Below are 17,160 nucleotides of genomic sequence, written 5' to 3' on the forward strand. Positions count from 1 at the left end.
TACATAAAAAACAAACAAAAAATAAAGAAAACACTTTAAATCTTACAGACACATGAGCTAACTCACTGGACGTGTGAATGCACGTTCGTGTCTTCGAAAGTTCACAGCTTGAAGTCTGTATATAGGGGACTTACTGTGTGTATATGTAGACAGATAGACAGATAGATAGATAGAGAGGGACAGTTTATTTCAAGTGCACAAAAGAGAAACATACCTAGAAAACTCCAGGACATTAAGGATTCCAAATGTCTCCTCCTGTCCCATCTAGAGGAAGAAAAACAGGCTTTTACCTGAAGTGCAAAGTATTAAAATCTCAAAACAACCAGCTCCCCAGTCATAAACCTCTCTATCCATGCCTCTCCCCAATCCCTCCCCTCCTCTCCCTCCCCTCCTGTTCCCTCCCTCTCTCCCTCTCCCTCCACCCATCCATCCCCCTGCAGACACCTTCCACCAAGCACTGTCTTCCCCGTCAGTCTGGTGGGACCATAGCTCCCCCTTCTGGTGGAAGCATCTCCTTTTCCTCCAGCAGGAGTGGCTGTCATAGTAGCTGATGACAGAGTAACTTCCAAGACATACAAATAAGGGACACAAGCTACACAGGTCCATCCGAGACCTGGGGCCAGTTATGCTTCCGAATCCAGAATTTTACACATCTCGCAGAAGTACGTGCACACCGTATGCCACTACATCCCCAGGGGGCCCAGGCACTACACCCTGTAATACAACACACTGGTTTCCTGCAGCAAGATGCACGGCTATCCCCACCAAGTGAGATTCATAAAGAACAGAAGTGGCTCCACGGAAGTTCCATTAGGTTTCCCTACCAAATGTCCACACCCCAAATTTAGGGGAAAAAGCGTGGAATTCAAAACTTTTTCAATTTTGGATTTAGAAACAAAGGAGGATAGCTCTGCACCAGATTTTAGGGCAATTCATCAAATGCCTTTTCTCTTCGGGTTCTTCAGAGTTGGAACGTCAATATTCTTAATTGGGCTTCCCTGGTGGCGCAGTGGTTGGGAGTCTGCCTGCCGATGCAGGGGACATGGGTTCGTGCCCCGGTCCGGCAAGATCCCACATGCTGCGGAGCGGCTGGGCCTGTGAGCCATAGCCGCTGAGCCTGCGCCTCCGGAGCTCCGCAACGGGAGAGGCCGCAACAGTGAGAGACCCGCGTACCGCAAAAATAAATAAATAAATAAATAAAATTCTTAATTTTTCTCCACAAGATTCCAGATTATGTGTGCACAATTCGAAAACTTTTTAATCGAATCTGCCCTTTCCCTTGTCCCCTAGGTCTGAGAGAAATAATAACTGAAGGAACACACAGATCCCCAAGTGTGTGGCTGACACCCACAAAGCACTGGGAAGTCACACTGTCCCCTCCACAATGCCCCGCCCCTTTGCTTCCTAAAACACAATGAATGGGCCGCTTAACCCAGCCCCCCGTCAGCATTTACCCCCTTCTCTCTGCAAGCCCCAGTTCCCTTTCCCCTCAGCCTGGCCCAACTTTGCCAGGTCCCCGTCCAGAGGGTCACCGCTGCCATGCTGTGACCACAGGAAGCCCACCGCCTCTGCGTCGATGTCACATCAACACCCTCACGGCCCCCACAGACCGAATGATGACCAGTAAAGCCACTTCTTTTTTTTTTTAGAGTATGCACTTTGGCATCTGATTTTTTCTTTTCTTAAGTCTTTATTGAATTTGTTACAATACTGCTTCTGTTTTATGTTTTGGTTTTTTTTTTTTTTTTTTGGCCATGAGGCATGTGGGATCTTAGCTCCCTGACCAGGGATCGAACCCGCTCCCCCTGCATTGGAGGCAGTCTTAACCACTGGACCGCCAGGGAAGACCCAAGCCACTTCTTGTAAGTAGCAGGTAACCACCTCGAGGACTTGTGGGATGAGGATTCCCCGGTATTCACAGTTGAATAGGATTTTTAAAGTTACTGTTACTTATAAATCTTATCTAATCACATGGTCTATTTACTCCATCGCCCCTCCCAATCCCCATGGCTGCACTGCGGAGAAATACAGCAGTACCCACACACCTGAAACCTGGCCGTGAAGGCTAAAATCTCCTCAAACTGGAGGTGAAGACGACACCATTGGTGAGAAGCTTCCACAAAGGAAACTCTATATTGTCAGTACATTGTCCCAACTTGTAGCGACTGTACGCTTCCCTAAGCTAGATTCCCTGTGTTGGCTGAAATCAAGCTCAAATAAACATGCTCTGATCTCTGTACTCTGTAAAAAAGAAACTGAAAATGCCGAGAAATGGGCGCTCTGTACACGGTACGATACTTTTTAGGTTTTGCACATAAGGAAAAGAAAGAACAGACTGCCGCCAGGTCAGGAACAACATCGAGTTATTACGCCAGATGGAAGCGAACTTCAAATGCCTTCAAGAGATCCAGGGATTTAAGGATGCATAACGCCAAGAGCTGTAAAAACCCGCGAGTCCTCCCCCAGATTGAGGGTGGGAACAGCACAGGGGCGAGCAGGCGGGGACTTGCCCGGAGACGCTCACCCACCCAGACAGCAGTGAGCAGGGCCCCTCCAACTGCTCAACACAGAGAACGCCCATCCCACCTACCCACCCGTGTCCCTGCTGCCACCCCAAGGATCCCTATTTGACCTTATTCCCGATTCAAACTTTCTCTTCTCCCCAGATTTCTCCCTCTGGCTCCTTGAGAGGGAAACTCAAAAAAATCATAAAATAAACGTCTTGATTTCAGGGGGGAAAAACCCACATTAAAAAAAAAAAAAAAAAGATCTTAAGTGCCAACTCCCTCCTCTGTCAGCCCAGGAGACCAGAGCCAGTGACCGAGGGCTTCAGGGAGTCAGACGCAGACCCGCCCCCGAGGACAGGAGGCTGTGGAGCTTTTCCCAACAACTACGGGACCCAGAGCAGGCTTCCCGCATTCTTTACCGCACGTTACTCCACATCAGTGGATGAAAGACTGCAGACAGCGCCTTTAAGAAAGATGACGCAAAAACAACACACAGCACTGAGGCGACAGAACCACACGACATATTCTCAACACACCTAGTTTCTCACAGAGAAACAACAAACAAAAAACTCAGCACTCATATGCTCAATAGATGTGCTATTTCTAACATACAGTCTTCCAAAAAGCGGGTGACCAAGAGCGTCCGGCGGTGCCCTGGGGTGTCACTTACGGCCTCTATGATGACGGAGTAGGGCGTTCTGGCTGTGAAGACGAAGCCCAGCTTTCGAGCCCCTTTCACCAAAGCAGCTTCATCTGTCAATAAAGAATTGATGAGGCATTGACTAGTCTCTGGGAATGACAGGATTCTGTTTAGCACGTGTTATCTTTCACGTGAACGAGATCCACACCAGCGACAGAGGCCTGGCCTTTCGTGCAGTAAAGACCAAGGATCTAGAAGGCGCTCACTTACTCTCCCCCAACCAGGACCCTGAAAGGAGCGCTTCCATCAGAGGAGAAGCCACGGTCCTGGAACTAGTCCCCCCCCCGGCACTCTGCAGCCAGCATGAGACCAGGGGCACACAGTGGGGGCTTTGCGGGGCCGCATCACCTCCCAACACCCAGGTCCCCAGAGAGGGGGGCAGCAGGGCACACCCAGCCAAGAGGCCTCACCTGGGGAGGAGGCCTGGTAGATGATGTTATCTCTGTCCTTCTCGGGGACCACGGTGTGGCACACGGCCAGGAGGGTGAGGAACTCCTGGATGCAGGGGGCTGTGGGCTGCAAACGGGAGCTGAGGTCACCCGACTGTCGGGACACCACTGACGTACACCAGAGTCAGGTTCAAGGCACCCTCCCACTTAGAACCCCGGACGCCTTCCTGCTCCCATGAGAACAGAGGTCGGAAGCCCCAGCGTGGACCCCAGGTGCCCCAGGACCCAGCACCTGCTCGTCATCTGGCCCATCTCCTGCCACTCGCCCCCCACAAGCCTGAACCCTCCACCAGCCCCTCTGTCTACAGCTCTTCAAACTGAGCTCGTCCCTTCCCGCTGGCCCATGGCCGTCCTCCACCTGCTGTCAGCCAGTCCCTCTCTTCGCGCATCCTCGGGGCTTCAGTTTATCAGTTGCTTCATCGAGGAGCCTGTTAACACCCCGTCTTGGAATGCGGTCTCTTCCCCTACTACCTACTACCTGGCAAGGTGCTTGATGTAAACTAGGCCCTTAAACTGTCTGCTAAGTGAATGGGTCTCTTATTTGCTCAGTTTGCTGTTTCACAGTCTAAACTGTTTGCTGTTCCTAAGACAACACTGGGATTCCGTGGGACTAGCTCTTCTCGCCTCCTCTGCTGCTTTGGCACCTAGTGATCTATGGCAGCAAAACAAACTTCGGGAAACTAGACTCGGAGCCATCTGCAAGCCTGTCTGTCACCCTGCACTTTCTCCTTGCCCCTCCACCATCCCAACGCAAACAGACCATTTCAGTCACCCACCCGCATTATTACCCTCAACCTAACTACTATTTGAGGATGCTTGAGTCCTCTTTCAGAAAGCAAGTCCTCACGGGGTGCTTGTTTCTTTGACAACCTTAATGAAAACTACTCTTCTCCAGAGACGGTTCTTCTGAGATGTTGTTCCTTCCTCTGTTTGCTCTACCCTAGTAGCTGTGTCTACCTCTAAGATCAAATACAGGAAAGGACAGTATCAGTGTCTGTGACCATGACACAGAGCACGGCCTTCAGCAGCATGCTCTGTGAGGTCTGGGACCACTTTGTCAGAATCACCAGGGCTGAGGCCCTGCATCCCAGGACCTGGGAAAGTCTTAGCACTGCTGGGAAAGTTTTAGCATCAACAAATACAGACTAACTGAAATAGAGAAAAGGAGGCTTCCTCACTGAAAATTCAGAGAAAGTTTTAAGTATATCTATCTCTTCACAAAAGTTGGGAAAGATAAAGTTTTAATGTCGCTTGAGTTTACCTAATTTTAAAACTAAAATGTTTTTCAGAAAAGAGTCATATTAGGTCTAATTCATACAGGTTAAACTGGTTGTGAAATGTTTTGATCATTGAATACTTCTCTAAGTCGGTGTTCTTCAGAATAGCCTTTAGAACAAAAATGAATTCAGATGAACCGGCAATAAATCCTGGTCTGTTACAATAGTTCAGAATGTGACATCACAGTTAAGAAGTGAACAGACCAAGGTCCTGACTCTCATTTCTACATCTGTTTGCCAGGTGACTCTTGGCCAAGTCAATCTTTCTGTGCAACTTCCCATCACCTCTCTGGGGTGACTCGGGTGCTAAAGGAAACATACTTCAAATGCCTAGTACATAGCAGGATGCTATAAATGCTACGTGTTGCTATATCTTACTTTTGTTTCCTAAATTATCCTAGCCAAAGGATACTGTAATTACTTTGCAAAATACACGACGTCTTATATTCACAACTGTGAAGAACTAGTATTGCAGAAACCTTACAAAGCAAAAGAAATCTGAAATGTTAGAGGATTTGATGGTAAGACTCATCTGGATCGTGATGTGCTACTTTATAACTTCACCACGTATTTAATTTGGCTTTAAGTTCATGTGTATCGTTTATTAGATTCCACATATAAGTGGCACCATATGATATGTCTTTCTTTGTCTGACTTACTTCACTTAGTATGATAATCCCTACACACTACTACATATAAAAAAGATAACTAACAAGGACCTACTGTATAGCACAGGAAACTCATTACTCTGTAATAACCTACATGGGAAAAGAATCTGAAAAAGAGTGGGTCTATGTATATGTGTAACTGATACATTGCTGTACATATTGTAAATCCGGTGTTCTCCAATAAACATATAAAAATAAAATAAAGATCTAGAAGAAAACGGCAGCCTTACATGATGATCCTCAATGTTCTTCAGGAGTCTGGGGTCATCAAAGTCACATGAGTCACTAGGCGGAGGCGGTATCCGGCTGAAGAGAGAACAGAAGATACTTATTCAGCTCAAAAGTCCCTTCAAGATAACTCACACCTAGTAAGAGTCTGTCCTCAGGAAGAACCACACCTAAAAAGCGTCTAACTTTGTATTAAACTTTTCAAGATTTGAAATACTCGCTATGATTTCAAACCTCAAGGCAGTAAATCTTTAACCCGACTATAAACAAAATACAGATGGTCCCTGAATTACGATGTTTCGACTTAACAATTCTTCAACCTTACAATGGTGCGAAACTGATACGCATTCAGTAGAAACCGTACTTCGAACTTGGAATTCTCATCTTTCCCCAGGCTGGCGACACGTGGGACAACACTCTCTCGTGATGCCGGGCGACACGCGCAGCCCCAGTCAGCCCCACCATCACGAGGGAGCACGACCCATACACGTACAACCACTCTGGACCCAGCCAGCCACTCTGCTTTTCATTTGCAGTACAGTATTCCATAAATTACACACGATATTCAATGCCTTACTATGAAATGGGCTGATACTGCCCAACGGTGGGCTAACGTGAAGTGCTCTGAGCGCGCTGTGCATAGGCTGTCCTAGGCTGTGATGTTTGGTAGGACTGGGGTATTAAATGCACTTTTGAATTCTGATCTTTTCAACTTATGATGGGCTCGTCAGGACATAACTCCATTGTAAATGGAGGAGGATCTGTAGTTACAAGGAGAAGAAAGAGATGCAAGGATGAACACCATGACTTTATCATTTCTGTTGGCCCCTGCATCTACCAGGGAGAACTCCCCAGAGTGCCTGCTCCAAGCATGTAAAACAGGAGGAACTGTGGCAATGTATCTATGCAGCCATTCGTGGCCAGGGCTTGTATGTGAAAGAGAAAAAGGGGGCAAATAATTACAAAAAAGGAAACGTGACGTGATGGCTCCGCGCCGTCACACTGACGAGACGCGAAGGGCTGAGTACGCTCCCTTCTTCGCCCCTTCCTGAAACCCTGTCTTCAGGACAAAGACAAGGGAAGGCAAGATGACAGCAGAGCTGATGTCAAGCGGAATGCTGAATAGATATCGGAGTTTAGTGCAGCAGAGAAAACAGAAACCAACAGCTTGCAAGGGGAAGCACCTAAAATGCAAGCTGCTGCCCCCAGCAGGACCCTGGTGAAAACTGAGGACGCGGCAGCACGAGGTACCTGTGAGACAAAGGGAAGGTGGAAGACAGGACAGGCTCCAAGTCCACCTGACCAAGACTGAGTCTGTGAGAAACCTCCCTCATCCCAGGCAGCCAGGCACCTGAACCCTCTGCCCCCAGAACGAAATGAAGGTCTATCCTCCAGAGAGCCTAAACCAGAGGAGCCCTGGACCCAGAAACACTGAGCGCACAGATGGATAGGATACAGCATCCTCCCTAAACCGGAGTTTTAAGTGAAACACTGTAGACGTTGAAAGGTATGATCAACAACCCTCTGTCTCCACTCAGTTCCCATAGCAGCTTCAGCCAGATTTACAGCCCTTGGCAGGAAACTGGAGAGGTCTTCTTGCAAGAAGATGACTGACTGGCTCAAAAGAAAGACACACAGATGCTAACATCAGAGATCCTCTAATAAAACAGTCCTACATACATGGTCCCAGCAATCAGCTTTCTTAGTGTAAAAATCCTAAAACCTTAGCAGACAACACCGCTAGTCTTAAAGGAAATGCAAATCAAAACCACAATTCACAGCCATTGGGATGGCTATCATATACCTAAAAATGACAAACGCGATACCGCTTCACAGCCATGGGGATGGCTACTATATATATGAAAGACAAACAGAAATTAACAAGTGTTATGAGGACGTGGGAAAATTGTGCATTACCAGCAGGAATGTAAAATGGTAGAACTGCTATGAAAAATAGTTTGGTGGTTCCTCAAACAGTTAAACATGGAATTACCACATGAACCAGCAATTCCACTTTCAGGCATAATCCCAAAATATATAAGAGCAGAAACTCAGATACCTGTACATCAATGTTCATAGAAGCATTATTCACAATAGCCAAAAGATGGAAATAACCCAAATGCCCATCAACAGATGAATTAATAAACAAAATGTGGTATATACATATATGGAATATTACTCAGCCTTTAAAATAAATGAAATTCTGATACATGCTACAACATGTATGGTACAACCTTGAAGACGTTATGCTAAGAAGTGGAAAGTGAGTGGATATATCAGACCGATAGCTGGATATTTTTGTTAAAGCCTTGTAGTACCACTGGGCTTTTAAAACCACATTCATGTTTCCATTTTATTCTGGTTCTCTCTTAAAATAACATATGCAACTTTTATTCTCAAAATATTCAAGTGAGAAGTGCCAACATAAAACTGTTCCAAAGCCTTTCCCACTAAAGTGTCAAGAACTGCTAAAATCTACTTACCAGAAATCATCTGATGATGGTTCCCTTGTCAATTCTGGAAAATGACTGACAGAGAGAGAGAAACAGAATGGTTACAAAACTGTGATCAAAAACACAGATATTCACACAAAGAACAAGCTCCAGCATAGATCATACGTTAGGCCCCAAACAAGTCTTAGTAAATTCAAGAAGACTGAAATACCAAGCATCTTTTCCTACCACAAGGGTATGAAACTGGAACTCAATCACCAAAAAATGGAAGACTCACAAATACGTGTAGACTGGACAACATGTGACTCAGCAACCAATGGATCCATGAAGAAATTAAACATATAATCAAAAACTACCTAGAGACACATGAAAATGGAAATACAACAAGCCAAAACTTACAGGATGCAGCAAAAGCAGTTCTGAGAAGTCCATAGCAATAAATGCCTACCTCAAGAAACAAAAAAAAATCTCAAATAAACAACCTAACATTATACCTAAAAGAACTAGAAAAGAACAAATGAAACTCAAAGTTAGAAGGAAGGAAATAAAGATTAAAGCAGAAATAAATGAAATAGAGACACAAAAGTCAATAGAAAAAAAAAAAACTATGAAACTAAAAGCTGGTTCTTCAAAAGATAAAGTTAAGAACACTTGGGACTTCCCTAGTGGCTCAGTGGATAAGAATCCGCCTGCCAATGCAGGGGACACAGGTTCGAGCCCTGGTCCAGGAAGATCCCACATGCTGCGGAGCAACTAAGCCCATGTGCCACAACTGCTGAGCCTGCACTCTAGAGCCCGCAAGGCCTAGAGTCCGAGCTCCACAACAGGAGAAGCCACAGCAATGAGAAGCCTGCGCACTGCAACGAAGAGTAGCCCCCGCTCACCACAACTAGAGAAAGCCCACGTGCAGCAACGAAGACCCAATGCAGCCAAAAATAAATAAATAAATTTATATATAAAAAAGAAAAAGGTAAGAAACCTTTAGCTAGACTCACCAAGAAAAAAAAGAGGACTCAATCAGAAATGAAAGAGAAGACATTACAACTGACATCACAGAAATAATAGGATCATAAGAGACTACTACAAACAATTATATGCCAACAAGTTTGACAGCCTAGAAGAAACAAATTCCTAGCAATATACAATCTACCAAGACTGAATCATGAAGAAACAGAAAACCTGAACATACTGATTACTAGTAAAGGATTGAATCAGTAATCAAAAACCTCCCAACAAAAGTCTGGGACCAGAAGCCTTCACTAGAGAATTCTACCAAACATTCAAAGAAGAATAAATACCATTTTCAACCTCTTCCAAAAAATAGAAGAGGGGGCAACACTTCCAATTCATTTTACAAGGCCAGCATTGCCCCGATACCAGAAAGACCACCACAAGAAAAGAAAACTACAGGTCAATATCCCTGAAGAACATAGACACAAAAATCCTCAGCAAGATATGAGCAAATCAAATTCAACAATACACTGAAAGGATCATCATACACAATGATCAAGTGGGATTTATTCCAGGGATGCAAGATTGATTTCATATCTGCAAATCAGTATGACAACACCACATTAACTAAATGAAGGATAAAATCATATAATCACCTCAACAGATGCAGAAAAATCATCTGATAAAATTCAACATTCATATATGATAAAAAAAAAAACACTCTCAGCAAAATGGGTACAGAGGGAATGTATCCCAATAAAATAAAGACCATATATGACAAGCCCACAGTTAACATCATACTCAACAGTGAAAAACTGAAAGATTTTCCTCTAAGATCAGGAACAAGACAAAGATGCCCACTCTCGTATTCTTTTTTCAACATAGTATTAGAAGTCCTAGCCAGAGCAATTAGGCAAGAAAAAGAAGTAAAAGGCATCTAAATAGGAAAGAAGAAGTAAAACTGTCACTATTTGCAGATGACATGATATTATATATAGAAAATCCTGAAAGATTCCACCAACAATCTGTTAGAACTAAACAAATTCAGTAAAGTTGCAGGATACAAAATCAATATACAAAAATCTGTTGCATTTCTATATATTAATAAAGAATTAACAGAGAGAACTTCTTTAAAAAAAATCCCATTTACAGGGCTTCCCTGGTGGAGCAGTGGTTAAGGATCTGCTTGCCAATGCAAGGGACACGGGTTTGAACCCTGATCCGGGAAGATCCCACATGCCGCGGAGCAACTAAGCCCGTGTGCCACAACTACTGAGCCTGCGCTCTAGAGCCTGCGGGCCACAACTACTGAAGCCTGTGCGCCTAGAGCCTGTGCTCCTCAACAAGAGAAGCCACCACAATGAGAAGCCCACGCACTGCAACTAAGAGTAGCCACCTCTCCCTGCAAGTAGAGAAAGCCAGCGTGTAGCAACAAAGACCCAATGCAGCCAAAAATAAAAATTAAAAAATAGAAATTTTTTTAAAAGTCCCATTTACAACTGCATCAAAAAAAATAAAATACCTAGGAATAAATTGAACCAAGGAGATTAAAGACCTATACACTGAAAACTGTAATACGTTAAGAAGTTTTAAAAGACACAAGTAAATGGAAAGATATTCCATGCTCATGGATTGTAAGAATTAATAACGTTAAAACGTCCATACTATCCAAAGCAATCTACAGACTCAATGCAATCCGTATCAAAATTCCAGTGGCACTTTTCACAGAAACAGAATAAACAATCCTAAAATTTATCCAGACCCACAAAAGAGGCCGATTTGCCAAAACAATCTTGAGAAATAAGAACATAGCTGGATGCATCACGTGCCCTAATTTAAAACTATATTACAGAGCTATAGTAGTCCAAACAGTATGGTACTGGAATAACAACAGATACATAGATCTATGCAACAGAACAGCGAGCCCAGAAACAAACCCATGCATATATGATCAATTAATTTATGACAGAGGAGCCAAGAATATACATTGGGAAAGGAGAGTCTCTTCAGTAAATGGTGTTGGGAAAACTGGACAACCACATGCAAAAGAATGAAATTGTACTATTATCTTACACCATACACAAAAACTAACTCAGAATGGATTAAAGACTTGAATGTAAGAGCTGAAACCATCAAACTCCTAGAAGAATACATAGGTGATAAGCTCCTTGATATTGGTCTTGGCGATGAGTTTTTGGATCTGACACCAAAAGCGAAGTAAAAATAAAGAAATGGGACCACATCAAACTAAAAAGCTTCTGCACAGCACAGGAAACCATCAACAAAATGAAAAGGCAACCCACCAAACAGGAGAAAATATTTGCTCCCATTATAAATTAGAAATTATAAAGTTGATAAGGGGTTAATATCTAAAATACATAAAGAACTCATACAACTCAATAGCAAAAAAAAAAAATCCAATTTAAAAATGGGCAGAGGTTCTGAATAGACATTTTTCCAAAGAACATATACAGCAGGCCAACAGGTATGTGAAAAGGTGCTCAACATCACTGATCATCAGGAAAATTCAAATCAAAACCTCACATCTGTTAGAATGGCTATTACCAAAAAAAAACAAGAAATAAATGTTGACAAGGATGTGGAGAAAAGAGAACCCTTGTGCACTGTTGGTGGGAATGTAAATTGGTACAGCCACTATGGAAAACAGTATGACGCTTCCTCAAAAATTAAAAATAGAACTTTCATATGACCCACCAATTCTACTTCTGGGTATATATCTGAAGAAAACAAAAACAGTATCTCTAAAAGATAGCTATGCACCCCCATGTCCATTGCAGCATTATTTACAATAGCCAAGACATGGGAACAACCTGAGTGCCCATTGATGAGTGAACGACTAAAGAAAATGGTACATATGCAATGGAATACTATTCAGCCATAAAAAAGAATGAAACCTTGCCATTTTCAACAACATGGATGGACCCTGAGGGCATTATGCTAAGGAAATAAGTCAGACAGAGAAAGACAAATACTGTATGATTTCACTTATATGTAGAATCTAAAAAAAAAAAAAAAAAAAAACAAGCTCACTTATATGTAGAATCTAAAAACAACAACAACCAAGCTCAAAGATAAAGAAAACAGATTGCTAATTGCCAGATGCAGGGATAGGGGGTGGGTGAAATGGGTGAAGGGGGTCAAAAGGTACAAACTTCCAGATATAAAATAAATAAGGCATGAGGATGTAACATACAGCATTGTGACTATAATTAATAATGTTCTATTACAGGGACTTCCCTGGTGGCACAGTGGTTAAGAATCCACCTGCCAACACAGGGGTCATGGGTTCGAGCCCTGGTCCGAGCAGATCCCACATGCTGTGGAGCAACTAAGCCCACGTGCCGCAACTACTGAGCCTGCGCTCTAGAGCCCATGAGCCACAACTACTGAGCCCGTGAGCCACCACTACTGAAGCCCTTTGCCGAGAGCCCGTGCTCTGCAACAAGAGAAGCCACTGCAACGAGAAGCCCATGCACTGCCATGAAGAGTCGCCCCCGCTCGCTGCAACTAGAGAAAGCCTGCGCACAGCAACAAAGACCCAATGCAGCCAAAAATAAATAAATACATACATTTATAATTTTTTTTAAAAAACTGTTTAATTTTTTTTTAAATGCTCTATTGCAAACTTGAAAATTGCCAGGAGGGTAAATCTTAAAAATTCCATCACAAGAAAAAAAGAATTTCTAATTATGTATGCTGACAAGTTAACTAGATTTACTGTGGTGATTGTTTTGCAATATACACAAATATCAAATCATTATGTTGTACACCTAAAACTAATATAACTTTACATGTCTATTATACCTCAATTTAAAAAAAAATGGCGTTCAGATCAAAACATGAGTAAGAAATGTACAATTGGATTAGAAATATAAATTTATAGATTCCTTGAGATTTCTCACTAGGTTAGTATTTGCAGGAATAAATCATGTTTTAACTGGTCTAAATTGGGACCCATTCAGTTTTAAACACCGTCAGCAGTAATTACACATTTACATCCCTTATAAATGTCCTTTCAAAGTATCAGAAAGTCAAGGTATTTGACTAAGCAGCTAAAAATAAACTTATTTTGTTGGAAGAATACAAATAAAATTTTCAGAAAGTGATCAAGACACTCACCCATAGGTTACCCCCGCAATGCTACACTTCTTGAAGTTCATGATATTGCATGTAAGAGTTCCAGTTTTGTCAGAAAACAGGTATTTTACCTAAATCAGAGGAAAGGAAAAAACATACACCAAGAATGTAAGAGATCAACAAATGAAGTCTTTTCTTCTGTGTTTTTCAAAATCTGTATTAGTTTTCAAAGGTAAATTCCCTTAAGCGAGCAAAATATATTTTATAATTATATATATGTTATACGTAATAATTATGTATTATTAAAAACTTAATATACTTTAATGCTTAGGCCACTTAAAAACCATTTCAATAACCAATTCTAGAGTCCAATTGTGTGGAAATGTACAAAGGAGGCTTCAGTAACAGCTCTGGATCCATTTCAGACCCGTAAGAACCAAGTCCTGCCACTAGGCATCTCAATGACACTTATACAGAATTCGTTCTTGTGTCCAATATGTCAAGACAACAAGCTCAGACTTTGGCAACCACGATATATTTCTTTCTCAGAATCCATCCTCTAGTTGGGCTAAGAAGACCTATCCTGAAACAGCACGGAACAAACACGAAGCCTCTCGATCACGATCACAGTGAGGTTACGTGAAGGCAGCTTAGAACTGCTACAGATGATATAACTTTCCAAGGCACGAAGTTTCACACATGTAACACACTAAGCTCTCAACATACAAAGGTGAAAAGAGAAATTCCTGTGGAGGTTAATAAGCAAACCATTTTGACATGATTAACTGACTGCAAAAGAGATGAACCCAAATGCACGTGTGCTGTGTGAGTTTTGTCCTCCCGGGTGGATGCTGTGAGAGGGAGGGGGAGAAAGGACTCAGGACCACAAAGGAAGAGAGTCCAGGTCAGGCTCTGGATACTACCCAGCCATGTGGGCTCGGGAAAAGTCACCTCACCCTACTTGGACTCAATTTCCATGTCTATGAAATAAAAGTTTTGGCCAGAAGATAAGTAACATCATTCTATGTGTAACTTTCTGGGAAATTACATCATGGATTGGTGAGAGGGAGTAATCAACAGAATTGTCTCCAGGAAAGATTCCAGTTTCTCAGGGATTTTCTAAAGAGGGGTCATGATCGCGGCAAGATGTGAGGGAGACTCCAGTGATCCCCAAGAACTGTTCCAGGGAAGCCACATTGCACTGTTTTGTAGAAGAGGGATTAATAACATGAAGTGTGTACTGTACTTTTTCTTACTGATACAATATAAGCAAATACACTGAGAATTATTTTTAAAGCAATTCAAGGCCCTTTAAGTAAAGAAAGATTATTAATGATCCTAAATAAGTCAAACAGTACCTAGAAATATGAAATCAGTACACTATGGGTAATGAAAGCTTTAACTATAAATAATAAGTTTTTATATAAGTTTTATATGCAGTAAGTCTAGGGGTACAAAAAGCTCAGTAGGATCAGCCTTCCAATAAGCAGTATTTCTTTCTGCCTCTTTCTTAAAAAATTTAAAGATGATATCAAAATATTTAAAAATGACATTTTATAATAAGGAATTATTAGCATTTTCTATCCTTGTGTCTATTGAGCACTAAGTTATCCTTTAAGTTCCAACTCAAAACTAACTCCCCCATGAAAACTTTCCCTATTCCCACTTAGGATGAACTATTTCATCCTGGGTGCTTGAGTATGTTGAATCCTTCAATCATCCAGGTCCAGTTCAACGGCAATTGAGAACAAAGTCATACTGAGCACTGTGCTAAAATGACAGAGGAAACCAAAGACCGTGTCTCAGGCACGTCCACACCTTCGAATGGGCTCAAAAGCCCCAGGATGGAAATGGACATATATTACTACCACACCTCTTACTTTACTGTATTTATGTTTGTAAAAATTGTTATGGAAACATGAAGAGAGATAAATTAACTTTCCTGGAAGTCTGGAGAAGGCTTCAAACAGGAGGTAAATTTCATCTGATACATATACCGCACTCACCTCCTGGGGTTGTTGGGAGGTTCACATAAGATTTATAAAATGAAATTATAATCTGTAATTGCAATGCATTCAAAAGAGGTATTCCTCGCAGTGATTTCAACAGAAGATGAAGACATAATGCATCAGTAAAGGCAGCGGGGGTTAAGGGTGATGGTGGGAACGAAACCGGTTCCCTGAAATGTTCCAGAGATAAAACCTGGAACCCGTGAGAGACTGTATGGACTTATGTCCTTCAAATCAGGCCCCACATATTCTGTACGATTACCCAATATCCGAGGATCTTAACCATTATTTTCCCTTTACTTGCCCCTGATTAACAATTTTAAGAGTCCAAAGTAATGTTGCGCTGTATTTTTTGCACTAAATTTGTCGCAGGAACCTTCCAGCTTATAAGATATACCCATGCCTCAAAAAGTAAGTCAAAATCAATTAACATTTGTATTTAATAGTACCTCCAAGTACTACAGAGCTCTTTTAGACATCAAAACCACCTTTATGGAGAATTATTTTTGCAAAATCTCTCCATGGTTCTTCCAACATTTGTCTGCCACCGTGTTCATACACCGTTCCCAAAGTCCCCAAAGAGGCTCTCACCTGCCCAAGCTCTTCATTAAGGTTTGATGTCCTGGCCATGGCAGGAGTGTCATTTCCTAGATAATACATATCTGTGTCCTGAAAGAGAGAAGGGGGGGGCACTTCAGAAATTATCTACCATCGATTCCTCATTTAGATTAAGAAGAAACTAAAAACAGATAACTCAATATAAATGTTAGTTTTTCATCTGGGGGTGAAAATACAGTGTCTATTAGTGTAGAGAAACACTGAGATACAGAGGAAAGCGCGGTATTTATTTATATCTAGATGCTTTGGCTTCGAGGTGATCGCCTCCTGGCCTAGACTAACTGACACTTCTGAGTTTAGCGAACGCCTCGTTCACAGGACAGCTGTGAAGCTCAAATAAAAAACGCGCATCAAAGTGTCTGGTCTCCAAATACTGGCTGCTGAGGTCTGGTGCTTAATGGCCATGGCAGTTCCTTGAAAATTCCACCTCGACTCTTGCAGTAGAATCCAAATTTACTGCCACCATGAATTTTGACAGATAGGGGACACATAAGTAGACACACTTAAGAGAACGTTACTTCAGCACTAAGGAGAATTTAAAGCATGGACAGCTGCAGCCACTTCATCCCCCGTCACCAGGAGACAGGCACCTCCTACACATTCTGCTCCATTTCTCCACTGATTCTCCTCAGAGCCCCTGCCCTGCTCATCTCACAGCCCAAGAAGACAAGACATTAGATGACTAGTCACAGATACCAGTGGCTCAGGGACACCCTTGCCCATTCTCTAGGCAGTTAAACTCCCAGACTGAATCATAATTAACAACGTTCTTCCTTTTCTGGGAGCTCAATTCCATCACTGAGGCTCCAAGAGGGTATTAGGAAGTGGCAGCTGACACGTCCCCAGCACCTCAGCTTCCAGGCAGGTGTGATACTCACCCAGTTTATGAAGAGGGCTTGTGTGTACTTCACAACCTCGAGGGTCACCAGTAGACTGATGGGAATCAGGTTGTTGTACAAGATGATGAATGTCAACAAGTTATATCCAAAATTGTCTGAGCTCGTGTCTGTGGAAGAAAACCAGAATATCTGAATAGCTTAGTCTCTGTTCAGTTTCCTTGTACTTTATGATGTTGGAATTTTTCTGAAAGATGTTCACAAAAAGGTTTTGGCTTAAGTATACATTTAGAGATTCAAGTTAAAATAGTTACTGAGCACCTACTCTGTGGCATGAACTGTGGATACAAAGACCGTGATGCCACA

The 17,160-nt window shown here is 42.5% G+C and overlaps 1 protein-coding gene across 1 annotated transcript in view; it reads right to left on the reverse strand.

The window, feature by feature from the left end:
• Nucleotides 1-17,160, reverse strand: part of ATP8A2 (ATPase phospholipid transporting 8A2) — a 444,846-nt gene that overhangs the window by 378,423 nt on the left and 49,263 nt on the right. The window contains exons 11-18 of the mRNA XM_022574515.2: nt 16,837-16,964; nt 15,932-16,009; nt 13,374-13,462; nt 8,313-8,357; nt 5,832-5,907; nt 3,618-3,723; nt 3,178-3,260; nt 215-264 (exon numbers count right to left, since the gene is read on the reverse strand). Of these exons, the coding sequence (XP_022430223.2) occupies nt 215-264; nt 3,178-3,260; nt 3,618-3,723; nt 5,832-5,907; nt 8,313-8,357; nt 13,374-13,462; nt 15,932-16,009; nt 16,837-16,964 (655 nt within the window). The remainder of the gene's footprint in view (nt 1-214; nt 265-3,177; nt 3,261-3,617; nt 3,724-5,831; nt 5,908-8,312; nt 8,358-13,373; nt 13,463-15,931; nt 16,010-16,836; nt 16,965-17,160) is intronic.

The sequence above is a fragment of the Delphinapterus leucas genome, chromosome 18 (genome assembly GCF_059928025.1).
Source record: "Delphinapterus leucas isolate spDelLeu-1000000601 "Yukka" chromosome 18, BTC_Dleu_Yukka2, whole genome shotgun sequence".
Classification (NCBI taxonomy): Eukaryota; Metazoa; Chordata; class Mammalia; order Artiodactyla; family Monodontidae; genus Delphinapterus; species Delphinapterus leucas.